The sequence below is a fragment of the Vipera berus genome (assembly GCF_964194415.1).
Source record: "Vipera berus genome assembly, chromosome: 1".
NCBI classification, from domain to species: Eukaryota; Metazoa; Chordata; class Lepidosauria; order Squamata; family Viperidae; genus Vipera; species Vipera berus.
In genome coordinates, this window is record NC_138202.1 from 169,584,879 (window position 1) to 169,608,878 (window position 24,000).

A 24,000-nucleotide genomic window follows, 5' to 3' on the forward strand; every position below is an offset into this window, starting at 1 on the left:
AAGTTACCCAAATCCTGGGAGACTGTGGGTGGTGTATACATTCACAAACAAAGCATAAAACCAAACCATTGGTTTATGAATACTGGGGGAGAAGACCAGATTTTGGCACTTAGGTTAGGGAGACTCTGTTCCCATGCTGCAGTCCCCAAACTGAGCAGTCACATCCATACTGGAAGAAAAGTTTTCTTAATGTATAAATAGTTAAGAACCTTTGATAATTGTTCAAGTCACAATGAAGATCAAAAGTTAATCAAAGTTCTTCATTATTGTCTCTATCCAAATCAGACCTAACCACGATGCCACAATTTGTACTCTCAGAACTGCCATTTGTTAGCCTTTTTCAGATGATAATAATAATAATAATAATAATAATAATAATAATAATAATAATAATAATAACAACAACAACAACAACAACAATAATAATAATAAAGTTGGAAGGGACCTTGGAGGTCATCTAGTCCAACCCCCTGCTCAGGCAGGAAACCTGGCTTATACCATTTCAGGCAAATGGCTGTCCAGTCTCTTCTTAAAAACCTCCAGTGTTGGAGCATTCACCACCTCTGGAGGCAGGTTGTTCCACTGGTTAATTGTTCTAACTGTCAGGAGGTTTCTCCTTAGTTCTAGGTTGCTTCTCTCCTTGACTAGTTTCCATCCGTTGCTTCTTGTCCTGCTTTCAGGTGCTTTGGAGAATAGCTTGACTCCCTCTTCTTTGTGGCAGCCCCTGAGATATTGGAACACTGCTATCATGTCACCCCTCACTCTTCTCTTCATTAAACTACACATACCCAATTCCAGCAACCATTCCCTATATGTTTTAGCCTCCAGCCCCCTAATCATCTTTGAAGAGTATCTTTCTAAAGCAGTTTTTAATACCCTGCAAAGGTATTCTTGCTCTACCCACCCTTGGATTTGTTTCATTAGATCTTGGAAGCCAAAAATACAAGCTCAACTGACACCCTGGAACAGGCATGTCAAACTGCCGGCCTGCGGGCCAGATGCATCATACTGAAACAGCACCCACCCCATTGCCGGCAATGGGGAAAAAGTCGCGATACGTCATGCGACGTCATGTGACGTCGCGAGTTTGACATGCCTGCCCTGGAATGACAGCTACACGGATGATGCTGTGTGATCAAAACATTGCGTCTGATTAGTGTAATCACCCCGGAGCCTTTGGTTTTCTCTTGCTGCAGTTCATCAGGTTGCTTCCTAGATAGTCTAACGATGTGCCAATCTTCTCCCCATGTACAAGATGCTTTTATTCACAGAATGAACTCTGAACAAATAGCCTGTGATCTATACAATAAGTGCTAAAATAATGTTTAAAAACAAATGTACTGTATATTTCTGGAGATCACCACATTTTAGAGGATGTTGGTGTTCTTAAACTAAACATAGTAAGACTTCAGGTGACAGTAATTTTAATTTTTTTTTTAATTCACCATTTTTGCCCTAAAATATATTCCCACCCCCCATTTTGGGATCCGCAGACAATATGTGGTGTCCCCATGCATTATATTGTTGCCTCCTAGTTAATCCGGTAGCTAATCTCTGATGATGATGTCCTAATTCTATATAAAGAAAAGGTTAGGTGATTTTTTTTTGTCAAATTCCATCTCCTGCTGTGCTCATATTTCAAAAATAAGCAAAGGGCACAGGAACAATTCTCCCTTAGTATGAAAAAGCATATTCCATGAGTGGAAATTAAAACAAAAAAGTAACTCAAGAAATAAAGACCAAATCATTATTGTTATTCAGGTGTTATTTAATGTTTTCTCCTGTAAGTTTTAAGCGGTATACATGGAGGTGAATGAACTTCTCACAGACTCTCTCTGTGGGACCTTATGGTCACTGTGAGTAGATCGATATTATTAAGTGCCACAGCAGGACAGGAACTTGACTCTTCATGTTCTAGCTAGTATTATATAGTAGTTTCTGCTTCTCTGTGAAAAGTCAATATAAAATGCAGTGTGCGATGCTTACCTATTGCTGTCTCTGGCATTGCAAAAAGAGTCCTCTCTGTAGCAACTCTGAAATGCCCATGGACAGACAAGCCCACACCCTACCAAAGGAAAACAAAAAGGAAGGGAAGGGAAAGGAAAGGAAAGGAAAGGAAAGTTATGACCTGAAATAAATTCTGGAGGGAACTCTAGTAACCAGTTTTCTATTGTAGTCCATACATAGGCCTAGCCACTCCCCCACCTCCATTTTCTGCCACCATTTTTATTGGTGCTACAAGACATAGGCCATACATTTGTCAATCATTTGGAAACCATTTTAAAGTGACTAAAATACGTGCTTGATTTAATTAATACAGATTTAATACAGGTGCTTAGAAACCCTGCAGATGCTAAGTACTATTTTAAGAGGCATTCTCCCATGCCCTATTTAACATAATGCCAACTGCGTATTTACATACTTCTTGCAAGCATATTAATTGTGTCTTTATTACTATTCTACTTATGAAATTTACATCCCATGTCTCCTCAGGATAATCTACTTGGGCAGGGGTCCCCAACCCCCAGTCCATGGACAAGTACCAGGCCGTGACATGCCAGCAACTGGTTCGCACAAACAAGCAAAGCCCCATTTGCGAGATGCAGGCAGCACACAAAACCACGCCCCCTCCCGTCTGCGGAAAAACCTTTTTCAACAGAACTGGTCCCTGGTGCCCAAAAGGTTGGGGACCTCTGTACTTGGGGATCTCTCTGTGTTTTATCCATACAACAGAAACATTCTCAGGTTATTTTGAGAGAGTGTGATTGGCTCTGTGTGATCTAGTAGGTTTCTATGGCCGACAGTGGGCTTGAACCTGGATCTCCCCATTTCTACACCATTGCCTTTACCATTATACCAAATTGGCTGTCAAACTGCTACTTATTGTGGAAATACAATTTTCATCCATTCAGACACTTAGGCACACTTAAAAGCTTTTACAACTTACAATTAAGCACATTAAAAAGTTCCTTTATTTGGTCATGCCATTGTTTTTATTTCTGGAAACAAACCAGTTTCTCTCCTGTTAAACAACATATTTCTCATCAGATATTTCCAGGCAAGTTGGGAAAACTGCAGGCACGTACTCCTCCCATACTTTTCAATGTGGATGTTCAAAAGTACCGTATTCACTATTCGCCATTCTGGAAAGGTCAGAAGTATTTGGCTCATTCGCTCAGAACAGGAAAACACTCAGCCCAAAAGGACCAGTTAGACAGCCCGTTTTTTTTCAGACACAGGGATTAACACTTCTGGCACCTGAGATAAGGACTTCCCTTTCTGTAAAGAACAACTCAATCTGTCATTGTCAATAGTAATTTAAAGGAACAATTCCAAGATTCAAAATATAAAGCAGCATAATCTGATACTCCCAAGTATTTCTGAATTACATCTCTTCACCATTGCCCATACTCCTTAGAGAAGGTGGGAATTGTAGTTCAGCAATATCTGGAGTGCGACAGACTGACTATCCTTGCTTGACACCAAAATGCATCTCCAATGGAGTATCAGCTCTGCATATTGACCTTCTAAATTACAATAAAATGCTAATTAAGCCATTTCCTAGCAGGCCATCACTGTTGGGAAACCAAATTATTTCAGGAGTTGGTCTATGTATTTCAAAGCTGCTAAAATAAATTCTTTAGTAGGCAATCAAAAGATTCCTCCATATGCATATTGTGCTAACAGAAAAAGGGAATCTTGCTGTTCAGTAAGGTCAATTCAGGTAAGGATGAGCTAACTTTTTGTAACATTTAAAGATCAGGCACAAAAAAAGAACCACAAAATACAAACACAAACCACATTTTTTTTATCACACTTATATGCCTCATTAAAAGAGGAAAACTGAGACTCAAGCATCCGTAACACGGGAGCTCCAATTTTAAGAGGTATGAAAGCACAGCTTTGCTTTGCCAAACAGCTCCTAATTTTTAACTTTATTATTAAATGATTCTTTCTTTTATAAATTACATGAAACTGCAAAAAATAAACATTACAACAAGAAAGGTGTGGTATGGTAATATATATTTTATGCATTTGCATGCTTGCATCTGATGACTCAGATGTTTAAATCAATGAATTAGTCAACCCCTATTTTGTTTACATTTGAGTTATAGATTCAAACTTCTCAGGTTAGAATTACTTCTATTAGATGCCAACAAATTTCTCCTTTTTTACTATCCAGTATAAAATATACATTTACATTGACTAGCAAGGCTAGTAATATCCAAGAAAATCTCAGTTTATTCCACTCACATTTACCAGGAGTAACTTATGAAGACCTCTGTAAAAGTCAGCTGTAAATCATAGAACCGTGATTCAGACTAAAATGGGGTCATGCCAAAAAATGACAAACTTCTGAGTATACAACGGTGGTGCGGGGGAATTTAATTATTTTTTTCCAGTTTTAAAACTTAAAAAGTCAGTAACATTGTCTATCACTGTTTTTCCCCTTCTGATAAATTTCTGTAAGGAAGCCCTACCTATATTCCCAGCATCTTTGGATGCAGCCTTCATGACCCCTCCCAAACTGATAGGTTGTAGTATAACAGAAAATACTTTATATACATATGGAGTGCTCATATTAACTAATGGCAATTAATTTAGTGCTATTCACTGTAGATGTAAATCAAAATTAAATTAAATTAAATTAAATCACAGTTCCCCAACATCAGCTTTTTTTTTAACTGTGCTGCGGAACATTCCACATTCCCAGAATTAGCAAAAGAATCCATGGCAGCACTATTATACCACACACCCAATCTAACCAAATATACTGGCTCTTCGAGCTCTCGGGCCCAGACTGAGGAGGAATTTTTAATTTGGGGTTCTTTTTAACTGACTACAGGGTTAATTTAATATTTTTTAATTTGGTTCTTAATTTTTGTATTTTGGATTTTTAATTCCCTGTAAACCGCCCTGAGTCCTCAGGGAATAGGGCGGTATATAAATATAACTAAATAAATAAATAAATAAATAAATAAATAAATACTAAGTTTGAAATACTCAGAATCGTGGACTTCATCAACCTTTGCCTTACTACTACTTTCAATTTGATGGAAAAATATACCCACAAATCAGAGGAACACCCATGGGATCACCATTTTCAGGTCTTATAGCAAAGACTGTAATGCAATGTCTAGAAATTATAGCATGTCCCACGTATGCAACCAAAAGTATGGATCCAGTATGGTCGTGACACCTTTGTCACAGTAAAAAAGGAACAGCTAAAGAAGACACGTGAAAATATCAGCAACATCTTTGGAAGAATAAAATTCATAAGGAGGAAACAATAACCTTCTACCCTTCCTCAATATCCTCATCAGCAGAGCTAATGGTGCCAAATTAGAAACACAAGTCTATCACAAAGCCATCCACACTAAGCAAGTGCTCCATTATCAAGGGAACAACCCAACCTGCCACAAGAGAAGCTGTGTGAGAACACTATTGGGACAAGTACATACTACAAGCCTGAGCATCAGGAAAAGCAAACAGACTGGGGTTTTTTTAAATCCCATTTATATCCCGCCCTTCTCCGAAGACTCAGGGCGGCTTACAAGCTTAGCATAGCCTTCATTCTATGTATATGCCTGCTTATTAGGGCTTTCACACACACCCCAAGCGACATTATTACAAAGCTTATTGCCCCCAACAATCTGGGTCCTCATTTTACCTACCTCGGAAGGATGGAAGGCTGAGTCAACCTTGAGCTGCAGGCAGCTGGTGTTACTTAAGGAGGCATTAGCCCACTGCTCCACCAAGGCTCTGTTTAAAACGTCTTCCAACAGAATGGGTACCCATGCAACTTTATCAAAAAATTGATAAGATCATTCAACCCACTACTGCACAACCAACAAAATCTATGAAGAGGATAACACTGCCATACATCAAAAACATCTCCAGGAGATCCCCATCGTTTTTATTTCTAGCTTTTCAATTCAATTTTTTCTAATTTTGTTTCCAAGTACTTTTTCACTTTTTATAACACAAGCTGCCCAAAGGCACCAAATCACTCATAATACAGCTGCTTCTCCTTCTCCTTTTCCTTCTCCTCCTCCTCCACTGAAGTCAGGAGGACAAAGAGTTGAGTCTTTGGATTTGAGAGGGCTGAGACGGGTTTTAAAGGACAAAATGGGCACCTTAACCTTCTGCAACATTTAAGTCACCCATTTCATTATTTAAAACTTGTCAAGTTCCCAAAAGCTTTGTTGTGCTGGGGAACACAAAAGAAAAAGAGTGCCTCTATTTGCTTTACCATCTGGAGAGCGGTGATAGAAGTGTCTCTGCCCCACCATAATGCTTGGCTGAAATATTCTTTAATGATAAAAAGTTATCCTAGCTTCTTTAAACGGCGAAAAGGGCGACTTCATAGATGTGTTCAGGCAGCATGTTTGGCAACATTACAAAAGTGGTTTGCCAGCTTCTTGGGAAGCTTTTATCAGCTTCCTGATTTAATCTACAGCACTGCAATTCCTTGGGGTCTCCCATCACAGTTCTACCTATTTAAAACCTTACTGAGTTTTTTCAGATCCGCTACACATGGCTAGTTGCTGCCACCTGCTGTTTGACAAATGTCCATTATGCCAGTTGTCTGTCTTTTCACACTGGCTGCAAATATCTCAGGGGCTGCCACAAAGAAGAGGGAGTCAAGCTATTCTCCAAAGCACCTGAAGGCAGAACAAGAAGCAACAGATGGAAACTAGTCAAGGAGAGAAGCAACCTAGAACTAAGGAGAAACTTCCTGACAGTTAGAACAACTAACCAGTGGAACAACCTGCCTCCAGAGGTGGTGAATGCTCCAACACTGGAGGTTTTTAAGAAGAGACTGGGCAGCCATTTGTTTGAAATGGTATAGGGTTTCCTGCCTTAGCAGGGGGTTGGACTAGATGACCTCCAAGATCCCTTCCAACTTATTATTATTATTATTGTTGTTGTTGTTGTTGTTGTTGTTGTTGTTGTTGTTGTTGTTGTTATTATTATTATTATTATTATTATTATTATTATTATTATTATTATTATTATTATTATTAAATGCAAGCGTTTTGCTTTTCTTTCTGCAGCCAACAAGGAAGTGTAGGCTAGTAGCCTTTCCACACAGGCTTACTGAAATGCTTCAGTGTTCCTTTGGTCGAGCTTTTCCACTGACCAGTTCTTTAATCGTTTTTTTCAATTATCAAGATTTATTGTGAGATAACTCAGGATTAGCTACAAAACAGTCTGCACCATTTGTCTCTGGGATTATGTCTGCAGCCATCTGACAAATTCAGAAAGGTTCAATTTTTTCCCCCCAGTCTTAATTCAAGGCTGCTTCCAGTGTTTTCAGCCTTCACAGATAAATGGTGTGCAGAATGATCTCATACAAATACTACCGTGGGAGAGATATTGAGATTGCCCTCGCCCAGGTAAGGTGTTTTGAACCAAACTGAATTCTCAGAGCACAGTCAGAAAAAGAGTTTGAAATTTCTAGACAGGTACGTAAGGCATACATACTGGGAAGGAATAACACAGTAGATCAGCCAGTTATTTATCTTACATTTTCTATGAAAATAACTTCAGTCCAATGAAAGATGTCCCAAAAAGATATTATTGTAAACTTCTTAGAAAGTACAATTTGGCCTTGAAGAAACAAAAACTATATACCGTATGGGTATATATATGATGCGATCACAGTTTTGTTCAGGTTTCAAGAGAGCAAATCACATCTATTTCAAAATGGAAGCAAATGTTTTCAATCTTCTAACGGGGATACTGAAAGAGCTGAATATACAACTCCTGCACTAATGGGCATACTGTAACCGCCTGCTACAGTTTGAAGGCAACTGATAGTTTCCAAATTGCATCCCAGGCTGTTAAGCGTTTGGAACCTCAGTGACTGGAAGCCTGGAAGTAAGCATATATTTTGCTTTGGGAAAGACCACTTTTCACAGCTTTTCTGATAAATACAAAAGCTTTGCACCAGTAGCACAGCCACGAAGACGGAAGAAAAGGGTGGTCACAAAGATGGGAGGCTCTGCTAATCTCCAAATGCTCTGGGCTGGCAACCTCACTAGCTACATAGTCTAAGAATGATCAACATTGCAATTCAACATATGTACAGGACATCAGTCTGAAGAGGGCTGCATTACAATAATTCTTCCCATACACAGAATCTCCTAATCATTCGCAAGATTCAGTGCAAAAAATGGAACAATCCCCATCTTCCCAAACACAAGCATTATTTTAAATGACATCTAATGGTTTTATATTAAGCAAACTTAACAGAAATTATAAACCAATTTAAATGGAAGGACCCTAGTTCATAGTGATTCATGTGGTGTGCGTGCAAAGGTCCCTGGTTCAGTCCTTTGCAGATCCATGCATAGCTGGAAAAATTCATCAATTGTGGACTCTTGTGGCCATACTAAGCTACTTGCAGCAATAGTCTAAACCAGAGGTTTTTCCGTGGATGGGGCTTTGCTTGTTTGTGCGGATCGCTTGCTGGCATGCCGTGGCCCAATACCGGTCCATAGACCGGAGGTTGGGGACCCTGGTCTAAACCATTACAAGCAACTTTCTATGACCCTACCTCCTACAATGCTAGGGGCAGGAAGACATTTCGATGCTTGTAAAGACAACTAGTCCTATAGGATGTGATGCTAGAAACCACCAAGAAGAGTCTAAAACTCAAACATATTCCAAATTGTTCAATCTTGAACTCTAAATCCTCATCCCTTGCAATTACTTTATTATATTTTAAGCAGAGCTGAACATTTTGTCAAGTGCACAAAAACCATCCAGAAATAATTGCTAATTAAGTGAAAAATGGCATCAGTGGCTATTTATCGCTCGGATTTGGACCGGTTTGGACTCCGACTGGGCAGAGTCGGACGATCAGGACACGGGTGGTCTTGTCAATATTATCTGGGAGGAGTTCGATCCTGTAACTCCGGAGGAAGGGGACAGGATTATGGGGAGGCTGAGCTCCACCACATGTTTATTGTACCCGTGCCCTTCCTGGCTGGTTTATGCAGCCCGGGAGGGGACATGAGGCTGGTTCCAGGCGGTTATATCTGCCTCTTTGAGTGAGGGTAGTTTCCCCGCCGCCTTGAAAGAGGCGGTGGTGAGACCTCTCCTCAAGAAGCCTGCCTTGGACCCAGCTGTGTTAAATAACTTTCGTCCGGTCTCCAACCTTCGCTTTCTTGCGAAGTTTGTTGAGAGTGTGGTGGCGCATCAGCTCCCTCTGGTTCTGGATGAAGCGGATTATCTAGACATGTACCAATCGGGCTTCAGGCCCGGGTACAGCACGGAGACGGCATTGGTCGCGCTGGTGAATGATCTCTGGAGGGCTCGGGACAGGGGATATTCCTCTGTCCTAGTCCTATTAGACCTCTCAGCGGCTTTCGATACCATCGACCATGGTATCCTGCTGCGGCGTCTCAGGGGATTGGGAGTGGGAGGCATGGTCCTTCAGTGGTTCTCCTCCTATCTCCTGGGACGCTCGCAGTCGGTGTTGGCAGGGGGGCAGAGGTCGACCGCAAGGCCTCTCGTTTGTGGAGTCCCTCAGGGGTCAGTCCTCTCGCCTCTCCTGTTCAACATCTACATGAAACCGCTGGGTGAGATCATTCGTGGTTTTGGAGTTGGGTATCATCAGTATGCTGATGATACCCAGCTTTTCCTTTCGACCCCAAACCACCCCAGTGATGCCCTCGACGTGATGTCCCGCTGCCTGGAGGCGGTTCGGGTCTGGATGGGGAGGAACAGGCTTCGACTCAACCCTGACAAGATTGAGTGGCTGTGCGTACCGGCGTCTCGGGATATTCAGGATATCCCATCCCTCTCTATGGGGGGTGAGTTATTACCCCCCGTAGATAGGGCTCGCAACTTGGGAGTCCTCCTAGATTCACAGCTTTCCTTAGAAGACCATATAGTAGCTGTGACTAGGGGGGCCTTCGCCCAGGTCCGCCTGGTGCACCAGTTGCGGCCCTATCTAGACCGGGATGCCTTACGTACGGTCACTCATGCGCTCGTGACCTCTCGTCTGGACTACTGCAACGCTCTCTACATGGGGCTACCCTTGAAGACCACTCGGAGGCTCCAACTGGTACAGAATGCAGCCGCGAGAGTTGTGTTGGGAGTTTCCCGACACTCCCATGTTACACCTCTGCTCCGCGAACTGCATTGGCTTCCAGTTGTGTTCCGGGTGAGATTCAAGGTGTTAGTAATGACCTACAAAGCCCTACATGGCATGGGTCCGGAATACCTTGGGGAGCACCTGCGGCCGGCGTCAACTTCCCTCCGCCCAGTACGCTCCCACAGAGAGGGCCTCCTCAGGGTGCCACCGGTCAAAGAATGCCGACTGGTGGCCCCCAGGGGGAGGGCGTTCTCTGTGGGCGTGCCAGATTTATGGAACCACCTTCTGGCCGAGCTCCGGATGGCGCCTGACCTCCGCTCCTTCCGGCGCGATCTCAAAACCTACCTTTTTGAACAAGCTGGCCTGGCCTGATGGGACGGGGTTGGGTTTTATAAATCGGTTTTAACTTTTTAATATGTATTAATTTATTCATGAGCACTGTTGTTTAATCGCTTTTAATTTTTGTATTTTGTTTTTTAATATGTATTGCCCTGTTCACCGCCCTGAGTCCTTCGGGAGAAGGGCGGTATACAAATTAAAGTAATAAATAAATAAATAAATTATCAAAATGCACAGGTGACAATGCCATAAGAACATTCAACCAAGTGCTTATTAAAAAAAGGTTCAGCTATCCTTATCTGTGTATCACAATTCGTTACAAATTTGTCGTCAAGCTTTAGATAACTTGAAAATGGGAGATGGATTTACTTAGTACAAAGGCACAGGAGCACATGGCTAATTGGATGTCACTGAGCTGTGAATATATTAATAGCTACATCACACATTTCAATGTGTGAAACATTTTAAAGCTGTTCTTCAGAGCCATCACAAGAATTCATTTATTATCCTTAATTTAAATTTTTTTTTTCTCAGAGTAAAGAATTTTGTTTGAGACATCCATGGGGGAAGGGATACACAAAAGGGGGGGAGGGCAAAGCATAATTAATATTTGAATCCCAAAGCTAAGTGGCCTACATCAGTATGTAGTATCTTATATTTGTATGAAATTACACAGAGAACAAAAAGCGGCATGACATATGAAGAACGGTTGCAGAAATGGGGTATTGCTAATGTAGAAAAAAGGACAAGGAGTGACATGATAGCAGTATATTTGAGTGGCTGCTACAAAGAAGAGAGGGTCAACCTATTCTCCAAAGCACCAAAAGGCAAGACAAGAAACAATGGAGGGAAACTAATCAAGGAGAGAAGCAATCTAGAACTAAGGAGAAATTTCCTAACAGTGAGAACAATTAACCAGTGGAACAACCTCCCTCCAGATGTTGTGGGTGCTTCATCACTTGAGATTTCCAAGAAGAGATTGGACAGCCATTTGTCTGAAATGATACAGGGTTTCCTGCTTGAGCAGGAGTTGGATTAGAAGACCTCCGAGGTCCCTTCCATAATATTCCGTATCTTAGCTATGGGAAGACTTACGTGTCAGTGGCCATAAAAAGCCACTGGTAACAAGACTGGATTGATGAATGCTCTCAATTGTCAACACTCCCACTAACAAATGTTAAATAATAATTTCCCAGAAGAGGTTTGTATCCCAGTGCTTGATTTCCATTTTTACTGATCTTCATTCAGTCAATTGCCTTATCCAAGAAGTTGTACACCCTCAGATGTCTCATTTAACTCAGAATCCATAAATAGAATCTTCCATTTGTATACTGTTGACATCTTTAATCCTTAAATGACTTCATCTGGCATCTTCAGGCATATGCTAAGATTTGCAACTAAGAAGAATTCTATACCAGAAATGAAATACTATACCACTATATGGACTCGGCTCTACAGTTAAATTAGACATACATACATACATACATACCTTAGAAAATAAAAGAAAATTGGGTGTAAAATATTAGACAGTATGGTCATTCGATATTACTAATGCTGTGACCTATGAAAGAGCAATGAGGAAGAGGGAAACAAAGAACCTGCCACTCAGAGCCACCACAAGAAAATCCTTAATAGAAACCAAGCAAAGCCATGACTCTAAGCTAAAAGACTTTTTGAACCCAGTTGCTGGAGAATTTAATGGGGAACATACTGTCACACTGCATTTTCCCTTAGACATTCTATAGACGCATCTGCTTGACCACTGTAAAAAGGTAAAGATTCCCCCGCACATGCGTGCTAGTCGTTTCCAACTCTAGAGGCCGGTGCTCCCCTCCGTTTCAAAGCCGAAGAGCCAGCGCTTGTCTGAGGACGACTCCGTGGTCATGTGGCCGGCATGACTAGATGCCAAAGGTGCACGGAACGCTGTTACCTTCCCACGGTAGTGGTCCCTATTTTTCTACTTGCATTTTTACGTGCTTTCGAACTGCTGGGTTGGCAGAAGCTGGGATGAGTAACAGGCGCTCACTCTGCTACGCGGCACTCGGGATTCGACCCGCCAAACTGCCAATCTTCTGATCGACAAGCTCAGCGTCCTAACCCACTGAGCCACCGCGTCCCTGTCTGACCACTGTAGGGAACAGTATAATTAGTTGATGGCTTTGGATTAAACTAGAGAGGTTTTTTATGTGCTTTTGGTTTGAGCTTTGGATAAAGAAATGTATTTCATAAGTACACCCACATCCACATTCAAGTGTGCATGTCTGTTTATATGTATTAATATATATATATATCTACCTCGTTGCAATCCAAAAAAGTATCTATGTACACATACAGCTCTTACCTTTCCTCCTACCCATATTAATACAACTTTCAGTTTAATGCCACACTGTGCTTTCTCTGAAGCTACGTTGGCACATATTCACCTACATGATACAAAAAACAGGGGAAAGACATCACATCTTGAACAGAAACAACAAAAATAATACACTAAAGTGGCTTTAGCTGGGAGATGAATAGATCATTCCCAATCACTGCAGTACTTTATTTACTTAGAATTCAGTTAAGCTGGAACAGAATTGCCATTACTTGTACATTTGGCTATTGTAATTTAAACTACATTTTAACTCCCATCTGTATATACCCCTCCCCAACTATGGATAATATACATGTAAAAGAAGGTCTAAGAAAATGCCATCACACCACATGGGTTGGTCTTTGAGATGCTTCAAGGCTTTCAGCTGTTTATTTCAGTAACAGCCCATCCCAGCTACCCATTTAGAGATTCTAAGCAATTTGTAAACTAGGAAGCAAATTAGCAGAAGTCAATGAGGTTTGCTCCTCAGATGCCTTTTGCTGTTGTTCTTGATGAAAAATAACTTCCATAAACTTATAAAATAAAAACTGCTGGTATCTGAATTTCCCTTGCACATTTTTACCCTGAGAAGTTCTCTCTCCTTCATTATTCCCAACAGAAACATGAAGTCGCTGGTCTTCAATTCATTCCATTCATTCCATCAGCGGCTAGTCACAAATAGAGAAATCACAATAGGCTTTTATTTTTATATAGCCATCTGCAGCTTTATTTACTGATCCTCCCCATAAGAGCCTTTACTACATTAGTGCTAAAAATACTATGGATACTTTCAACATATTTACATTTTCACGCATGCTTTGTTAAGGCTCAGCTGCTAACACTGCCTAGTCTTTTGGCCTGGTTCAGGTGCATTCAAAAATTAGTGGAAATCCTGAACAAACGGCTATGAATATTCACTAAAGATGTTACATGATCACATAAAATATCCTTATTGCTGAATCACCAGTATCGGGAGGAAAAACGGGATTCTCAGAGTCCTTCAAATCAGGTGTACTTCCTTACATAGCCTATTTCTTCATTTTTGGGGGTGGGGATTTCAAGTCAGTGTTGTCCCTTGGCAACTGCCTGAACAAGTCCCTTCAGTTTTGTTGGTGAAATTTTTGGGAAATGGTTTGCCTTTGCCTCCTTCCTAGGGCTGAGAGGGAATGCTTTTCCCCAAACACCATTCAGATGGCTTCTGTGCCTTCTGGGCAACTACACCTTGATTTTTATAAGCAATGACTCTGTGATAGACCAGATTTAATAAATGAGTAGAAAATAAAACAATACATCTAAAAACCAGCCTTGTGAAACATCAATTTAGTTCCTGCATTATCCGCCTTATTAGACTAATGTAATCCATTTAAAGCTCAATTTATTCCATTTACATGCGTTTCTGGTCAACCGATGGCCTGAAATGTTCTTAAAAGATTCAGCTGCCTTGTTCAAAAAGAAGTGGTCTGTTTTGTTTTATTCTGTTCCACCTCCAATATTTTACCTGAATTGTTATTTGTTCTGCCTCAGTTCCATTTGGGCACAAGCCATCTGAAACCATATGATTTCAGCAGGAAGTAACTCGGGGACTCTTAAGTCAACTGACAAAAAAGATAGTTATCTACTACTTCAGAATGCATTTTAACCATGCAAGGCCCATCAACATTTTTGCTTTAATTTAGCTGCTACTGCAAGCAACTGTGAGACACTTTTACACGTTGCTATGCAACGCATCAAAGTGTGATTTAGGCACAGTATGAATGAACATTAGCTAAATGTTATTTATTTAGTAAACTATGGTTAAACAAACTCTTGTCTTAAAACAGATCCAGTCTGCATTTAAAGATCTTGCCCTTTCAAAGATGTCACTACTACATGAATGTTTAGATATAAGGTAGTCCTCGGCTTGCAACCATAATTGAGATGGGAATTATGGTCATAAATCATGCTGGTGGTTAAGCAAGTCATCACATGACTGACTCAATTTTATGACATTTTTTTGCAATGGTCATTAAAGGAATCACCCTGGTCATTAAGTGAATGCCATGGTCGTTAAGCAAATGCCACAGTTATTTTGGCTGAAACCCACACTGTATGTATCTATCTATCTATCTATCTATCTATCTATCTATCTATCTATCTATCTATCTATCTATCTATCTATCTATCTGATTTGTTGCCCATCTCACAGTTCAGGAAACTTTGAGCAGCTAACATCAAAAAAAATCCAACAATTATAAATATAAAAATGGATTAAAATTACAAAAAATTAAAACAAGCTAAAAACAAGGGTCTGGAAGGGAGAGGCAGGCTGTGTTAGTGTACCATCACCTCTAGCCAGCAGCTTCTCCTAAGGGGCCCCTCCAATCGGTAGAGCTAGGTTTTAAAGCTTTTTCTGAAGGCTAAATATTTCTGGAAAGAACACTGTAAATTGTGGTCAAGTGGCCACCCAAAATGCAATCACATAACTGTGGGGACAGCAGCCACTGGAAGTAATTTTGCCTGGGTCATTGGATATCAGTAGGTTACTTGATTGATCAAATTTTTATTCTCCTTTTAAATTTCAATTTTATTTGTGTTATTTATTTATTTGTATCATATATAGTTTCTGAGAACCAATTTTGTGGAGCGGTTAAAGGCACCAGGCAAGATACCAGGGAACTGTGAGTGTTAATCCTGCCAGATGACCTTGGGCTAGTTCAGGGGTCGGCAACCTCGGCTCTTTTATGACTCGTGGACTTCAACTCCCAGAATTCCTGAGCCAGCATAGCTGGCTCAGGAATTCTGGGAGTTGAAGTCCACGAGTCATAAAAGAGCCGAGGTTGCCGACCCCTGGGCTAGTTGCTTCTTGTGAGCCCTAGGAAGAAGGCAAGGGCAAATTACTTCCAAAATTTTTGACAAGAAAATTGCATGGACTTGTCCCAATAGTCAGTAGGAGTTGAGACTGACCTGAAAGAATGACAGCAAGAAAAAAATACACTGTAAATTGCTAATTTAGATCATATTTAATATTTATATTCTTTTATTTATACTATTATTACTACTACTATTACCATTATTATTTTATTCTTTGATAAGGCAAAATCACACACTTTCAACCTTCCTCGGTACCTGAAAGCTGAACTTGGTGTAACACCAACGTCCTTGTATATAAGAAGATAAAGAAGTGCCTTGTGCACACCTGATTCTCAGTAGCACATTTAGTAGTGCAAGTCTCCATTTAATGCTACAACCACTGGGCAGCCCAAATACCATTCTGGGTATGGCGTAAGGGTTCCTGGCCTAATTCAATTAACAGACCTCTACCCCATGCATGTCAAATGTCACGTGATGTCGCGCGACGTATCACGACTTTTCCCCCATTGCCAGCAATGAGGTGAGCGCGGTTTCGGCGTGATGCATCCGGGCCTGTGGTCCAGCAGTTTGACATGCCTGGTCTACCCTGAGAAAGATGCAAAATTATGAAATCAAGTTGTATAAGTTGTGGTGGCGCAGTGGTTAAAATGCAGTATTGCAGGCTAATTCTGCTGACTGCTGGCTGCCAGCAGTTCGGCAGTTCAGTTCTCACCAGCTCAAGATTGACTCAGTGTTCTATCTTTCCGTTAAAATGAGGACCCAGATTGTTGGGGGCAATATGCTGACTCTGTAAACCGCTTAGAGCAGGGGTCTTCAAACTTGGCCCTTTTATGACTTGCGGACTTCAACTCCCAGAATTCCTCAGCCAGCGTGTCTGGCTGAGGAATTCTGGGAGTTGAAGTCTGCAAGTCATAAAAGGGCCAAGTTTGAAGACCCCTGGCTTAGAGGGCTGTAAAGCAATGTGAAGCGGTATATAAATCTAAGTGCTATTGCTATAAGAAGCCAGAAATGGAAAAAAAGCAAGCAGATTTTAACACCCTCTTGCCATTATTACAACTCTGCTCCAATGTGCTGAAGTCTCATGTGGTTGGTCAATACAGCTGGAGGAACTGAGACCAAGTCCGGAGAATAAATGTTGTTTCCTTTGCTCTTTCCCCTCCTTCAATACTGGATTTTGCTGGCTGGCTCCAAGAAATGTGTGAAAGTCAAGAAGCAGTATCAGTGATCTTCTTACACAGGTTTCTCAGCCTTCAGAAATTGTGACAGCTTGATAAACTAAGTGACCCGCAAGCCACATCCAATCTTGCTTTGGGCATACTCCCATGTTACACCTTTGCTCCGCGAGCTGCATTGGCTGCCGGTTGTCCTCCGGGTGAGATTCAAGGTGTTGGTAATGACTTACAAAGCCCTACATGGCATGGGTCCGGATTACCTATGGCAACACCTGCGGCCGGTGTCAACTTCTCTCCGTCCAGTGCGCTCCCACAGAGAGGGCCTCCTCAGGGTGCCTCCGATCAAAGAATGTCGATTGGTGGCCCCCAGGGGGAGGGCGTTCTCTGTGGGCGCGCCAGACCTGTGGAACTGCTTGCCGGTTGAGCTCCGGATGGCCCCCGACCTTCGCTCCTTCCGGCGCAATCTAAAAACTTATTTATTTGAGCAATCTGACCTGGTCTGATGGGTTAGGGTTGGGGTTTTAATATGTTTTAATTAATTACTGTTTTAAACTTGGGCATAATATTTAATCGTTTTTTAACTTTTGTATTTTGTTTTTATATTTATTGCCCTGTACACCGCCCTGAGTCCTTCGGGAGAAGGGCGGTATAAAAATATAATATAATAAATAAATAATGAGTAACTGTCTCCATCGTCACTGCCCCCAGTGAGGATCATTCCAGAGCCTAGAGTACAATGGGGAAACTGACATGCTTTCCTCAAATGCAGCTGTATGAAGTTGAGGTGGGGTTTTTTTTTGGGGGGGGGGAAATCTCTCTGATTTAGTTCTTTGTCTGAATATCCTGAATATTGCCTAAGTAAATAAGATACACAAGGAAGGAAGGTCCAGAGCTTGTCTGGTCAGCAGTTTCAAAGTACAGAATGTTAAGCTAAGACTTCATTTTGGATCAGGATAAGCTGATATAAGGTGGCAGATTGTCACAACACCTGCCCACAGACAAAAGGGCTCGGCTGTACATTTGAAATCCAAAGTTGGCCCTAGGATCAAATGACTTTTTTTTTTGAAATCTAAAAACACTTGTCATGTGACAAAACACAAAATGTCAGTGCTACCAATAACAAGAAAGAATTTAGGAGAAAGATAGTTTACGTACTCAGTCCTTTCAAGATGGGAAAGGGCGGGGCGGCATATAATGAAAAGTGTGTCTCCAAAAGCCTGGTGACTAGACTACATCATTTGCAATGAGACAATGATTATACCCGGCTTTTCAAGGATTGACTATGCCCAAGGGAACAGAAGAAGAGGAAAGATACAACAGGCAACAGGAGAACATTCCCAACCCTATTTAAGATAAAGCAGGCAACTGCTTTTCTTTGCAAAAAGCACACATAATACAGTGCTTTATACTCAAGCACTGCTTATGTGACACCATCCAAATATTAGCAGAAGGAGACTAGATTCTTCAAGCAGGATGTTCTTTCCAAGTGCGCGATCCTTTAGCAAAACCAAGGTAAGACGGTCATTGGCACCATAGTGCTACAATTATGTAATGGGACAAACAGCACCAGGTAGAAATTCCTTCAGTGTCTTTCTCAAAAAACATAATATTTAAAACCAGTTAGAGTCCCTGATTATCCTGTTTGTTTAGCCTTTATTTGCTGTAGAGCAGACATGTCAAAAACAAGGCCCGGGGGCCGGATCCGGCCCACGAAGTGGTTTCATCTGGCCCGCGAAGCCATCCTGGAAACAGTGAGGGAACGGCCCCCACTGCCTTGGCCCTGGCCCAGAGACCCTCCTTCTGCCAGAGACCCTCAGATCTGTCCCACTCCTGCCCAGGCCCCCATAGGCACCCTTGATGTGAACGATGTAGAGCTGGCCACGCCCACCCAGTAGGCCATAAGCACTCTAGCCACGCCCACCCAGTAGGCCACGCCCACCCTGGCCATACCCACCCGGCCCCCTGAGGGCAACCGCAATGCTGATGCGGTTTGACAAACCTGCTGTAGAGGTTTCTTAAGATAGTTCCTCCCTACTCGTTTGTCTACTGTTTTTTTAAGACACTTTTCATCTTGCACCTTTAGATATTCTTCCTCCTGGAATAACTTCTTTCAGAGTATTCTCATTTTCCCTTACCAAAGTTTTTTTTAACTATTAGTTTAACTCAGCAGCATGATGAACATTCAATATGAGAAGACAGAATTATTGTGAACCTTCTTCCAATATAAATAAATGTCAATTTTATCCATCAAATAAGATTGCATGAAATTGTTATAGCTGCTTCACCCACAATTTTTAAGACTAGTTGTGAAACACAAGGCAAACCAATTATTTTTTTTTACAAAATGTTTCCACTTACACCACCCATTGTAATTCCATCGATAAGTGCCACATATGGTTTCTTGCAGGTGCCTGTGAAAAATTACAGAACACATTATCCTACTTAAAATATTAGAATGCTCACTTATCTAAGAAAATGCATCTTTATAATGTGAATAAAATGTTCAGAGGAGTAAGTTAAAACATTTAAGTTATTTTTTTTCACTGTTAAGAGCACTTTTGAGTATATTTTATATTTAAGATGCTAGTTCTTTTTTCCCATTCTTAATGTTGTTTTGGGAGGAAAAACAGCTGTTCATTTAACCTAATTACAATAGTCATCTTGTAAAACATAGCAGAGAAGTAAAAACAGGCCAGAATAAAAAAAATTGGCAGTACCAGAATTAATAATCAGATTAAGATCTGTAGGGATGGAGCATAAAGAAATGCTTATTTGTTCATTATCAAAAGAAAAACATATTAAATGTCAAATGGGTCTCAATGAGGAGGGCATTCTGTAATTAGAACTTTACATTTTAAATATGGAAACACCATTCTTAGAATAACTTAAGAAAAAAATTAAAAACAAGTAAACAAGAAAGAAATTGGTTTAAATATTCCACCTTCAATGTTTTCATTTTATACATACATATATATACATATACGTAAACATACATATACATACACACATATATGTGTATTTAAAATTTTGTGACTGACAAAGAGTTAACGGGATATACTATATATATATATATATATATATATATATATATATATATATATATATATATATATATATATATATATATATATATATATATATATATATATATATATATATATATATATATATATATATATATATATATATATATATATATATATATATATATATATATAGTATCCAATGAACCGGGGACATTCTGCAAAAACTGCAAGTAAATATAACTTTGTACTAAGCATATATTCAAATAATAATTTTGATTCAAATTTTGCATGTAAGAGGTTATAGCACTCTTTATCTTTTAGGATGTGATGTTAAAATGACCTAAAAAAAATAATCATCCTAATTTTAAAGCCCTTTGATACATTCTCCTTTGCTGTATTTCTTTAAATGAATAGCTTTCACTCCTAAACATGGAAAAGAATTCCCCATCAAAGATACCAGGCATAACAGGTTTTATTGGCTTGCACAATGAATATCTATTATCCGAAAAAAACAATTTTCACTGAGGAGATGAAGTCAAAATAAGTTATTAAGGGGATACTATAAAAAGTACACACACCAATGGCATTGTTCAATGTGTATTCTTCTCTGAAAAAATATTCTGTTAATTTGTCTCCACGTTTTCCTGCTTCAGTGATAGCTAAAAAAACAAAACAAATGTCAAAAGTTAATGTCGGCAACATTTAATATCCCGAAATATTCCCCATTTTTTCTTTCCTTCTAGCTTCCACAACTCCTTTCACAAGAGTTAGCAAATTCTGTTAGTGAATGATGGTGAGCTAGGACAGCGGTCCCCAACCTATGGGCTGCAGCCTGGTAACGGGCTGCAGGCTCTTGGCCAGTGGGCCGCAGAAATGGCTGCCCACGGTGTGCACATATATGTCATTTGTGTGCGTGCAGTAATTTGGAAGCTGCTCTCTCCTCCAAGGTTGGAGAACTCTGAGCTAGGATAGAGAGTGGATCACCCAAAATCAAATGAGGTCTGAGGAAATGGCTTCCTATGAAGTCCTCTCCTATTTAAAGATAAGGAGTTCATGTTAATAGGCCATCTTGGCTGGCATTAGCACTAAATGGGGAGTAGGATGGCATTTCTTTCTTTAAAAAACAAGGACAAAGCCTTGAATTTTGTAAAAAATGTTCACATTCTCACCTTTTATATCACCCCCAGCACAGAACACTTTTTCACCAGCTCCCTTTATTAATATTAAGAAAGTCTCAGGATCCTGCTCCCACTTCTGAAAGAAATATTGTGAAAGACTGTGTCAGAGCACTAGACATTTTAAATGTGCTGTCTCTTCTTTCAAATTATGCAACCCACATAAAAGTCACATAGATCAGGGCTAGATTGTCCAGAATAAATAGAAAGCCAAAGCATTAGAACTCTTTGTAGCAGGCCTGAGGAACATTGTCCATTGTCAGCCTCACTCAAATAGACCAGTGCAGGAAATCAACTCCACAGGAAGGCTAAAACTACTGGCTATAATAACAGAATCTTTTTGCGGTACCTACTCCCTCTTTCTATAATCCAGTAAAGCAGAACAATTTTCTACCTTTCACACAGTCCTAGGAATGTCTTTTTGAAAGTCAGTCAAATCTATTCATACTCCCAGATAAAAATGTGTAAGGTAAAGTTAGGAATAGAGTGTATAAAACTGAAACTTTGTAAATACCTCCGCTCTACTTATTGAACTATGGCCAAGGAGAGGGCTTTTCTGTTGGTACCCTTTGGAACATCATCCCACTTGAGATTAGATTGGGACTGACCCCCATACATTTACAACCTTTGGAAAGCCCTTATGACCTGGTTGTTCTGGGCATGGGGTCAGTAGGTGAGGTGTGCCCGAGTTAATTACTGTTGGATGATGTGTTCTTGGTTGTAATTTTTTTTCTTTTCTTTGGTTTTCTTATGTTATGATATATGTTTCTTATTTCTGTTAATTATTTTGTTGTTTGGCAGTGGCGTTTTGTCAGGAGTGACATTTTGCAAGATGAGCAACCATATAAATCAAATCAAATCAAGTAACACAGAGGACTGAAAGAAGTTTTTTTCCTTCTTAGAATATCCATGGAAAAGAGGCTAGGAAGATTAGCACACTAGACCTCCATTTCTCCTCACCTCTTTCCACTATACAAGCCAGCATGCAAGAGGTACAAACCATCATGATAGTTACAGCCCTTCCTCAAAAAAAAACTGGTAAGAAAGTGAACCCAGTACAATGGCCCAAATGGAGCTTTTCTCTGAACAGAGCATCCATACAAGCAAGGAGAAAAGCATACTGTTTCCATTTCTTCCTATCTCATAGGCTCCTCATTTTTCTGAAGGGAGCAGAGGATACCAAAGGAGGAAGATGAAGATGCTCTTGCAGTCAACATATTTTACCACAAGCCTCATGATATCATTACTATAACCTCAACCTATGCCATGAATGTCCCACTGAAGAGCTGTGTCACAAACAGAACTTTCATCTCTCTTCAAAGCAATGCTTCTCCACAGAATCTATTTACACTTTTAGTGGCAAAGTGTATGGAGCAATCAATGTCAGCTTGACTGGAAGTGCCATCATTGTTTAGCTAGTCTCATATGTCTTCTGTCAAACCATTCATCAATCATTTTACAGGCAGACCTCAACTTACAACAGTTTATTTAGTGACTGTTCAGAGTTACAATGGCACTGAAAAGTGATTTTTTCACACGACCTTTGTAGCATCCCCATGATCATGTGATCAAAATTCAGATGCTTGGCAACTGACTCATACTTATGACCATTGCTATACCCCAAGGTCATGTGATCACCTTTTGTGAACATCTGACAAGCAAAGTCAATGGGGAAGCCAGATTCACTTAACAACCGTGTTACTAGCTTATCAACTGCAGTGATTCACTTAACAACTGTGGCAAGAAAGGTTATAAAATGGGGCAAAACTCACTTAACAAATGTCTCACTAAACAACAAATTTTTTTGGGCTCAATTGTGGTCATAAGTCGAGGACTACTTATATTAGAAACGTTTTGGTACTGTGGTAACTTTTGTTTTAATATAAAACCACCAACCTTTAACTGAGGATAGATCTGTCGAATCATGGAAACAGTACATGCATTAAGAGCTTTTGGTCTGTTCATGGTAATAATGCCAGCACACCCTCTTTTTTCAAACAGAACCTCAGCTGAAGAATCCTTAGACTCAGTCATACTCTGTATGGAATGACAAAGATTTTAAATAAGCTGATGCTTCAACGACAATCTGTAATTCTGCAGAAGATCTTAAAAACATAATTAACTAGTACATACTAAAAATTGCTATTTTTAAGACAAGTACTTTGAGCAGAAAACTGCAGAAGTACCCAAAACTGACTATAAGAGCCTCCACCAATTTTGAACTGAGTACTCCAGACATAGAACTCTTTCTTACATGTCCTTTGGGTTAACCCTTGCTCTTAATTCATGTCATTCTAACATTGTCAAATATACCCAACTGATTACAGAATTGAATTTTGTCTAAGAGGTTCCATAATTTAATAAGTTTATAAGCCAAGGTGAAATCACTAGAAACCTGTTAACTCTTTTTTTATAATATTATTCATTCTGCTTCATACATTTAGCTTGAATAAGACTGAATTGTTACTTTTATATTTTAAAAAAGCCATGTTGTTTAACTATCTGAGGCTCTTCAGATTTTACCCTTATCTCTTCTTGAAACAGAAGACTACCAGATAATTCTGCCAGAAATATTCCTTCATTTTCAAAAGTATTTTTCCTTTTGCTGTGAGAATGCAAATAAAAAAACACAAATCAACACACTCTCATTGGGAGTGAAGAATTAGTCTGTGCATTCTGGCTATTTTGTTTTAAACAAACTTTTATTCACCCAACTTGCGGAAATGTCGATACTCACTAAGTGTCGTAGAATGATTTGCAACCTGTTGAACGGCTTAAACCTGAAACAAGAAACTCAAGGTCAGACATATCTCTGCCACAGCAAATGTAAATACATAAAACAAATTATGTATTTTTGTTAGACATGTATTTCATTCCACTGCACATTTCTCAAAATGATACATCCATTTAATGTAGTTACAATTTTTCCAGTATACTGTACAAAGACTATTGCTATTGCTCTGATACAAACAGTATA

General features: G+C 40.0%; 1 protein-coding gene across 5 annotated transcripts in view; it reads right to left on the reverse strand.

Annotated features, from left to right (window-relative positions):
* HIBCH (3-hydroxyisobutyryl-CoA hydrolase) overlaps positions 1–24,000 on the reverse strand; it is a 70,469-nt gene that overhangs the window by 28,821 nt on the left and 17,648 nt on the right. For all 5 annotated transcript variants that reach the window (XM_081339146.1, XM_081339145.1, XM_081339147.1 and 2 more), the window contains exons 2-7: positions 23,761–23,803; positions 22,920–23,060; positions 21,018–21,102; positions 20,427–20,507; positions 19,181–19,233; positions 1,987–2,065 (exon numbers count right to left, since the gene is read on the reverse strand). In XM_081339146.1, coding sequence (XP_081195272.1) covers positions 1,987–2,065; positions 19,181–19,233; positions 20,427–20,507; positions 21,018–21,102; positions 22,920–23,057 — 436 coding nt within the window. In that variant the 5' untranslated portion in view covers positions 23,058–23,060; positions 23,761–23,803. The remainder of the gene's footprint in view (positions 1–1,986; positions 2,066–19,180; positions 19,234–20,426; positions 20,508–21,017; positions 21,103–22,919; positions 23,061–23,760; positions 23,804–24,000) is intronic.